The sequence below is a fragment of the Cryptotermes secundus genome, unplaced genomic scaffold (genome assembly GCF_002891405.2).
Source record: "Cryptotermes secundus unplaced genomic scaffold, Csec_1.0 scaffold88, whole genome shotgun sequence".
NCBI lineage: Eukaryota > Metazoa > Arthropoda > Insecta > Blattodea > Kalotermitidae > Cryptotermes > Cryptotermes secundus.
This window is the reverse complement of record NW_019724585.1, coordinates 1,930,247-1,940,044: the sequence shown is the minus strand read 5'-3', so window position 1 is coordinate 1,940,044 and position 9,798 is coordinate 1,930,247. Positions and strand designations below refer to the sequence as shown.

The following is a 9,798-nucleotide window of genomic DNA, read 5'->3' as shown; positions in this document are numbered from 1 at the left end:
CCCGGTTATTCTAATCGCTATTCAGCTCAAGCCACGTCTCGTGCAAAGAGAAAGTTCTGAGCGGTGACCGATAGCAGCTTGTTTCCGGTCTGTCCGGTTGCCTGCACGTGCAATCCGTCCTTGCATCTCGTTGCTCGTTTTAGATAATTAATTAGTAATTAATGTAATCACAGAATTCTTCTTCTGCCTTGCCGGGATAGGCTCTCTTGCCTCTTTCCTTTCAGAATGAATTACAGGGATGTGCCCGTTGCAAGGCCGCTACCTACGCAGGACAACACAAACACAAAATGAACGCGGAACACTAGACACATGCCATGTAGAAGTAGTGAAATCATATAGGTACACTTGTAAAGTTGTAAGACCAGTGGTACTGCTTTGGATATATGACAGACCAGTGGATGCATGCCTTGCTGACGATGATAATTCTTTCAAATCTAATTTGTTAGTTATATGTACCATTTTCTTAAGGACATGAACACATGTTCTAATAACTAATATGGAAACTAGCTTCAGTGATATAGTGCATGACGTATCCGGGATTTGCGTGACTAATAAGACGGGTTTTGGATTTGATGATCAAATTTATTGGAGCTTTATACAACTGGTTACAGCAGATCACAAATCACTATCTGATATTATCATCTTCTTCCGACTGGACACTCCTCAGGAACTATTTTGACTCCCAACTGAACTGAACTGTCAATTCAAAGTCAAAGTTATTTTGTGAATGACAATCAGTCAGTCAGCAAGTCTTGTCAAGCCTCATCTAGGGCTCATGACTAGATATTTATTACTGTTTGACAGTTATGGTCTTGTTTTTGTGGGACGCCCTCTCTGACGAGAGGACGGGTCTGTCTTTTGTATATGCCGCTGGCCTTGCCAGCACAGTCTTTCTCGGGTCGGAGTCTCTAGGGATTTGCGACCATATTTTACTGTCTCAGATTTAAGATTTCCCTTTTCGTCGCCTCCTACGACTCGCAGGGTCACGGTGGAGGTATTCGACCCCGCCTCCACACGGGTAGAACTGCCAATTATTATTGGCTGCTGGTTATATAGTCTCGAATCGAACCATAGCACAGAAGAGACATCCGTTGCCTAGCAATGAATGCATGCGAACCACATAGGCAATACCTCTTAGAAAACCGGTTCTATTGTTGCATGCGTTGCCTAGAAATGGGTCTACTCTATTGTTGATTGTGTATTTGCTGAGGGCTTGCTTACCGAGTAGTTCCCTAGCAATGGGCCTACATGTCACAATATCTTTTAATATTCTTCAAAATAATTGTTGGAAAAACTTTCTAAACTCATTTTCATGTGATGCCAAAAATTCCTTTCTTACATTTAATTACTTCTGTGTCTCCAAATCTTCTTTCTTTCAGCGTGGATTTGATTTTGGGGAACAAAGAAGTCTGGTGCGGATAAGTCAAGAGAATATGGGGGTGATTTAATTGTAGGATCCCTTGTTTTGCCAAGAAACAACTTTATTAATACTACAGTGTGAGGTCTCTCATTGTTATGCAAGAGAAACCAGCTTCCTCTTCCTTAAAACTGAGTTCTTACGCAACAAATTCTTTGAACCAAACGAGAAAATACTTACACATAATATTCCCTTTTCACCGCCTGACCTGGTGGAGCAAATTCTTTGTGAAATATTCCCCGAATGTCAAAGAATGTGACTAACATCACTTTGTTTTTGGCTTTTAAAAAGGAAATATTTTGCCTCTTGGTGAGCGCTATTCCATGCTGTCTTTTTGCTTGGGGATCATATCAAAAACACCGTCTCATAACCCATTACAACTGATTCAAGCACAGAACGATCATGACGTCAGTAGCTAGGCTATACTCATATAGTGACCAATGTATGGTAATAAATGAAAGATCAATTGGAAAGGATTTAGAAATAAGAGTTATTAACATCATCGAGGTACTATCTCGGAATTTGCCTGGAAGGCAACCAACTATGCTAACACGTGCCCCTACCAGCACTGTAGTAGTATACATTAAATCTTACCTAAGTCTAGAGCAAAAAATTCTTCAATCTATACATGGTCACAAAGAAACGACATATTGCAACAAATGCCACAAAGTTAACTTAGGAATATAAAACCACCTGTCAGATAAGTTAAATACACACTTTAATGTATTAGGTAAATTCGTCCCTGTGCTTAATTAGTTAAGCACTATGCCATGAAGACTTATGGGGGAGTGGATGTATAGTTCCTTGACTTTGATAATAGATGGAGGTGAGTTGCCAGCTTCACACTCCAGTCCCTCTACCCCTGGGGAGAGAGACCCCAGTACCCACTGGACAAGTGGTTGGGTGGGCCTTAGAGTTGATCTAGATGCTGTGGAGCAGAGAAAAATCTCACACTGTCAGGAATCGAACACAAGAAGTCCAGCCTGTATGCCGTAGCTATCCTGACTGTAATATACTTCTATATAAATCAAGAAAATGCAACAGTGTTAGCAAATGTTTAATGTCTTTAATTTCAATGGATATACAATTTAATACAGAATAGCAAATCTTTTTCATCAAGGATTATGTACAATGTGCAATACCATCTACAGCTTATTTCAACATTTCTGCTTTGGAATGCAAATTAAATTTCAAAGCCATCTGCATACTTTCCATGATGTGGCCAAACAAATCTTTCTTTTTTTCAAACAGGGGAATATATATATCTATCCTCACAGCACTGTTGTACCTGTTTTAAGCCACTGTGTTTAATAATGCCTTCAAACTACTGTAAAAATCAGTTATTATTATAAAATATTTGCTTCTTTCTTAATTCATGATCAGATGCATGGCTACAAATGAGTAAATTTAATATTTATTCTTACCATATAATAACTAAATTTTTATTTACAGCTATTTACTTTTTGAGAGCAAAATTAAATTCATATACAAGGTTTCTAATTTAACACCTGGTACACAGAATTACTGGGGTTTTGGACTTTTTCCATCATCTAGAATTTTAGGTAATAGAGGACACAGCGTTTCGGAAACTGGATCTGTTTCCATCTTCAGGTGAGAAAGGAAAAAACCTACTCAGTCTAGCTCTTCCTAAGGGGCCCAACTGAGTGTGTCTTCCTTTCTCACCTGAAGACAGAAATAGATCCAGTTTCCGAAATGTCGTGTCCTCTATTACCTAAAATTCCGGATGATGGAAAAAGTCCAAAACCCCAGTAATTCTGTGTGTCATCCACCATCATCAGAACCATTTATAACATACTCAACACCTGATGTCACAATTCCTCCTTCAATACAGACTAATGCATCCTCCCAATCATCACATCTTCTACTAGTGTAGCCAGAAACTGTGAGTTAGCTATGCTTCTTGGGATCAAAAACATTTTCAATTTTATATAGTATAATACTTGGAAAAAACATGCAAAATATAAATTACTTTTATAATTTAAATAGATATGACTTTTAAATTTTTAGAGCAATGGGTTACCTCTCTGCAGCAAGAGAGTAGACAAACTGAGTAAATCCATACCCTGCTTATGACTTATCAAACATTAAATTACTTCTGCCTCAACTTCATACAGTATTATAAGCATATGAAATACCATCTGATGTTTCTGCTCTCTTTCATTTCTAGTTGACTGAAAAACTGCTGCACTGGCTGAGAACTGAACCTGCAAAATTGTACCCAAAGAGGTGTGCTCTACCAGCAATAGTAGGGAAACTATCAACTCAGCAACTTTTTAGTCAGCCACCACAGAACAAAGGATTTTAATTCATCACTTACATATAACACAACACACAATGTACATCTCGTGGGCACTAATTCTGTACACTGACGTCAATGTTATTTCAGTTAACACCAAAAATTGCAATTCTAGGATCAACAGGGTTAACACGATCCCTCAAAATGATTAACTTTTAAGTTTATGAAACAATTATTTTATATACATAATCAGTTCAGTGAATAAACCAAGAATTATATTCACTACTCTATATTTAAAAGGATGGTAACAATGTCTATTGATTTCTGAAGTAGACACAGTTGGAAATTTTAATCTTCAGGTTTCAAAACCCCAGAAATCTGCATTTCTCCTTAAAATGTCACTGAATATATTGCTGTCAAACATGTATCTGACATCACATGCTATCACTTATAGTAATAAAAGTGGAACAACTATATCTACAATCCATGATGGTATATTCTAACTGAGCTTTCTATGTAGATTCAAGAATCTGATTTTTAAAGCGAGGTTAGGTAAATGCAATGCATCAACTGTAATATGTTGTACAAAATGTCACAGATGAGGAAATAATTTCAAACTACATATTTTGCAACCCAATGTTAAAACCTCTGACTGAATATAAAGAACTTGTACGTAATATTGTGGAAAAAAAAAAAATCCTACATGGATTGAATCATTCTTAATATTGACTACTGAAACAAGCTCAGCTCTCTTGGTTAAATTCATACAATTACCAAAAAGAAAGAGCTTTCAATAGCTCCAATGTACAGAAATCTGTCTACATCCAGTGTTAAGTGAATTTATAAATGCCAGTAAAGCATGTTTGAAATATCACACACCTACCCTTTGATGTAACTGATCCCATGCATGCAAAACACTTTTCTCTGAATGATAGTTACATGCAAACATCATGAAGAGAGAAAAGCAGTCAGTTTCATAATACAGCAAACACCCACTTAATGTTCCTTGATTTCCCTCATTTCATGTTCAGCTTCAACAATCTAAGTCAACAATCTCAACATCTGTGTAAGATATTCCTGTTTAGTGCTCAAATCCACTACCCCTCTCAAAAAAGTTAAAAGAGGTGTCTCTACATAAAGATGGCCTATTAAACTCTGTGCTGAAACTCGCTGGGCTCTTGGTCTCTGATGCCATGTGACAATGTTACCTAACAATGAACTTTCTGAGGACATATTTTACGGAAATTAGAGCATGTACATCCTTGAGAAACATATTGAGGAATGTATTTCACCATTATGAATCATGATAGCAAATGGACAAACTAAGCAGCATGCCTATTGTTGGAATCTTACTTATCAAAAAATTAGTTCACTTTGAGAATATTTTGGTTTCCAGATTGTCCTTCATCAATTTATATGCTATTATTTCATTTACCATTGAACCGGTTCTTGAAAGATATATATCAATACAAATCTAAAGGAAAGTATATTATAAAGATTATGAAAAGAAACTAACAACCAAAATATGTGACAAGTGACTATTAATTCAGTTATAAATAATTGTACAGGTTTTGTTATATATGTCAGGCTTTTTGTCTATACTTGTCATACCCCAAATTACATTTATGTAATTGTTTAGACAAGCAGGAAAAGTGCTGATACTTCGCACAAGACAGAAAACTGCAGCCAGTGAACTACTTTTCAGATGCAATATGGCACACAGAAAAAGAGAACTACTGTGGTATTTGTCTCCCATGTAAATAATGATTAGCAGACAGCATTCTTTTGGGTGCACTGAAAGTTCAGTAGTTCCCTTACAAAATACAAGGACATAATTTCTGACTCTACATAACACAATATCTGTAATTAGCCTTTCATCCCCAATAAATGAAGTTCAAGGTCAGTGCAATAACCAAGACAGTTATCAACACATTTAGAAAAAACAAAAAACTGGAGTACATTTCCCACAGTTATTCTTGTTTCACTTGGTCTGCACTTTATTAATTCGGTGTGTCCATTGAAGAGACTATAAGATAACTGAAAGGTCAACAAATGGCACACCTCTTTGATAAACTGATGATGGTCTTTGGTTATTCTGCCTCGTCTGTTCAAATTCCCGTCACTCAGAACTATAAATTTCTAATGCAGAATATAAACTGAATTTTATGTACTTGTAGATAATGCATGTATATGACATATCGACAGTTTCAAAATTGATGGTATAAGTACAGAGATCCACACTTGCTTGGCATATTTGAGGAAAGCCAGAAGTAATTATCACTAACACTCACTTTGCTCCAATTCAGAACTCCTACTAATCATGAATTATTTTGTTCTCTAATACACAGTATAATGAAAGAACAGCCTTTAATGACCTCACATAAATGATAAACTTGAATATGACACTGAACTAGAAAAGCTGTCCCAATTCAAACACTACATCATTAAGATGTATGGGGAAGTACAAGTATAGCTCCAAGCATTCTTAACCTTAGTACAAGGAGGAAGTCAGCTGTCAGCTTCACAGCCCAGTTGCTTTTACCCAAAAGAAACAGCCCACAGCACTCTTGGATAGGAGGCAGGGTATGCCACAGGCCCTCTTAGAATGCTGTGGTGAAGAGAAATACTCCTGTTCATGCCAGGAATTGAACCCATAGCCTAGTCACTAAACTTATTCAGCCACCCCAAGAAACTCAGATCAAGGAAATAACAATACAATTTTAGCTAATACTTATTCCCTACATAAATGATCTAGAAGTGCTTGTTCATACTGTGTGCATATTATATATAGTTAAGTCTTCCATCACCAGTGTCTCCTCAATCGTGTACTCTTTCCTTTCTCTACTGCCAAATTTGTGTAAAACCAATTTAAACTGCGTTCCAAGTGGAAAAAGAATGCCCAAATGTTAACCTACAAAGATTTTATTTTTGCTGAGACTCAGAACTTTGGGAAGTGTAAGATGTTCTGAACTATAAAGTGCATCCCACTAGCATTAAAAAGACTGAAGAGATTGAGGATACATTTCACACAGGTGCGAATTATGTAATTACTGATAACTTCACATGAAAAAATGTAAAAAAAAACACAGGCACAGAGAAAGACTAGTTCCAGCAGTGAAGTATTTCAGTCAATTTGGCACAAAGTACATTTTTAATATGAAGCATTACAAGAATAAGGAGTTTACTTAAATTCTATACTTCAACAATTGCATTTCTCAACCTTTACATAATTCATAAGACAGTAACTGCAAAATTTCTTACTTATCCTTTCTTGTGCAACCTGTTATGATGGCTATTTACATCATACTGGAAAGACAGGAACTCACAGTCAACACTACTTCTTTTGGCAAAATTGTATTCACATCAAAATGCAGAGCCTGAATTTTATGCTGACTGCACACTGCAAAAATGATGTAACTTCTAAAGAATATTTTAGGAACTGTTAAATGTTTGCTAAAGACACACTTTTCACTTCTCATAAAACGTGAAAATTGTTGAATATATGGATATAAAAAATTATGTTTTATTTATAGACATTGCTATGATGGGAAGGCAAGCCTTTAAAGCTATGACAACATTTAATTGACAGCACTTTATGCTGCAGAAATGTAATACCACTTTCAACATTATGTTTTATAACTTATTACATAATTTTATATGGGTATTTAAGGTGAATCTCAATTTACATAAACAGAGTGTGAGGAAGTGAATTGGACTGAACAGGTTCAGTATTGGGTCTGATAAGTGGACTGGGTTTTACATACTGTCACATGAGAGAGTGACTACAGATGGCGTTTGGATTGGTAATTGGATTTATTAAACACTTACAGATTATAATTACAAGTTACTACAGCTAATTCATACACTCTGTAGTTCATTACAGCATATATACAATGTCTTCTCAGTCTGCTGTGTCTTCACCAGTTGTCAGAAAAGTGGCTTCCAACACCACAGATCCCTCAACTTCCATGTTCACATGCTTACTGGTCAAAAACTCTCTCATAACTAACTACACACTAGACTGCCCTGCTTCTAACACCTCGGCACAGACTGCACAGAAAACCTCTCAAACACCTCTTCTATAGTCGTGTCACACAACTATCAACACACAGCACAGAGAACACTGCTTCCCAGTTAGTTCATTTGTGTGTGTTAGAACTCTTTTGCGGTGATTACCTAGCAATTGCCATCGTTTACAGTCATGCTTAGCAATGGGTCTACACCCTACATTGTTCCCTCTTTAATGCCAATTGAGCCGAATAGTCTACAATTCTCATCTGTGGGCTGTGCTTGTGACATCTGTGGATTGGCTTTGCTTTCCTTCCCCTTGGCTCAATTTTTGTGGTGATTACTCTCCAACTGCTCCTGCTTCTCCTTCCTTAAGGCTTCTCATCCCGAGCAGTTTCTTGATAAGGTGCCAGTCCAAGTGTACCACCATCATCTTTTTCTGGTAGGTGCAAGTAAAAGTTCCAAGACTGCTCAATGCTTCTACATCTCTGGCTCTTAAGTTGCTAGTAGCCTCTCATTCTGTTTGGGTGGTGGCTGACTGCTCCATAAAGTCTTAACACTCATTTTCAGCAGCCAGGAAGAAGATATAACTGTTTGTTTCACAACCTCCAGTCTGAAAGTCTACCTGGCGGTCTTGTTGAATGCCCTCCTGCTTCTTAGATGTACCTGCCCTTTTAGGCCTTGGTTCCTTAAGTCGTTCTTGCATTCCAGCTGTGCCTGATCTCTCTTCCTGAATGTTCATCCTTTAGGGGCTCCTTGTACACCACTGTCCCTGCCTGGTCCCTGATGACTGTGTCCTTTGTGCAGTGTAGGAATGGCAAGGTGGGTCAACTGCCCTCAGGCAGTGACCAACTTCTGCCATTACACAACATTGCCCTCAGTCTGTTTATTCAGCTGCTGGCAGCAACCTGTGGTTGGATGCCAGACCACATATCAGTCTTCCAGTGCTGTGATAGTGTTCACTGCGGCCTCTTCCTGAGGGACATCCTGCTGCTCTGCTATGGCCTCCAAATATGTGGTGTCCATTTTCTTCGACCTTTCTTCAAAGACATCCAACCTGATCTCCATGTATGAAAATGGAACTCAACACACGACAATAACTGAGCCATAGCACTCAAGACACTGAGCTCCGCTTACCCCCAACCTCTGCTCCAGCAGCAAAGCTACCACACATATCAAAGCAATAGCTCTTGTCTCACCCAACCTACTGTACTACTGTCCAGTCAGTTCTGCTAGTTGCTGTAATGGCTGAAGTGAGGGAAATCAATCCACAGAAAGATGCAGTTAAGTGATAACATGAAAAGCAAAGAATCACTCCAGCTTTAATATCTGTTTAAAAACTAAATAATTATTACTGATCATATTTGCTGAAGTAAGCTTTGCCAGTCAGAATGTCTGTCATATCAAAATTGTTTATTCATGGTAAAAGATTTCATAATGGTGAACCATAAGACTGACATTGTTAAGTGGCTTACAGATGAAAAACACAGACAATTCTGAACCATGGCTGCAGTTCTCTATTTTTGTGTAAACAAGAAGTTATCATTATGCCATCTTCTTTACAAAAGCAGAGTAATCCAGAAATAATGAATGGTATAACTGTTTGTTTGGCAGTGTCTCTAGGATACTCCTCCAGAAATATTGGTCCACTGAATTTTGAAATAGTACCTAAAGTACATTCTTTCAGACTGATGTATGGGTTAATTATGAACAGTGGCTCTGAATTCCGAGCGGCATTTCCGATACAGTAGGCCATTACTAAGACATCACTCTTTGCAGCTGCTCAACCAATCTGCTTCATACCTATCTGGGACAGGGCATTTGATGGGTTATGAACTGTTGTTAAGCCAGTCTCGTTATGGTTTTCACTGTTTCCTTGAAAAGCAGTCAACTTTTGTATAAGCAATAATGATATTGTTAAGAAAATTAGCAATTGTTTTATCACTGTGGCTCTTTACAAAGTTTCATTAACTCTAGCTTCCTTGAAAACTCATTTACAGCCATTCTCTGAGCACATTTCTGTTTCATTTCCATTATCCTCAAGAGTCTAAATAATTCCTAACTACACCAATTCTCATATTAATATAGTAATCACCCTTTCTACTGGGAATGAAAC

General features: G+C 37.5%; 1 protein-coding gene across 1 annotated transcript in view; it reads right to left on the bottom strand.

Moving 5' to 3' along the window:
- LOC111862302 (pleiotropic regulator 1-like) overlaps nucleotides 1-8,424 on the bottom strand; it is a 19,801-nt gene extending 11,377 nt beyond the window's left edge. Inside the window, exon 1 of the mRNA XM_033750604.1 lies at nucleotides 8,308-8,424. Within this exon, the coding sequence (XP_033606495.1) occupies nucleotides 8,308-8,424 (117 nt within the window). The remainder of the gene's footprint in view (nucleotides 1-8,307) is intronic.
- Between the last annotated feature and the right edge of the window lie 1,374 nt (nucleotides 8,425-9,798).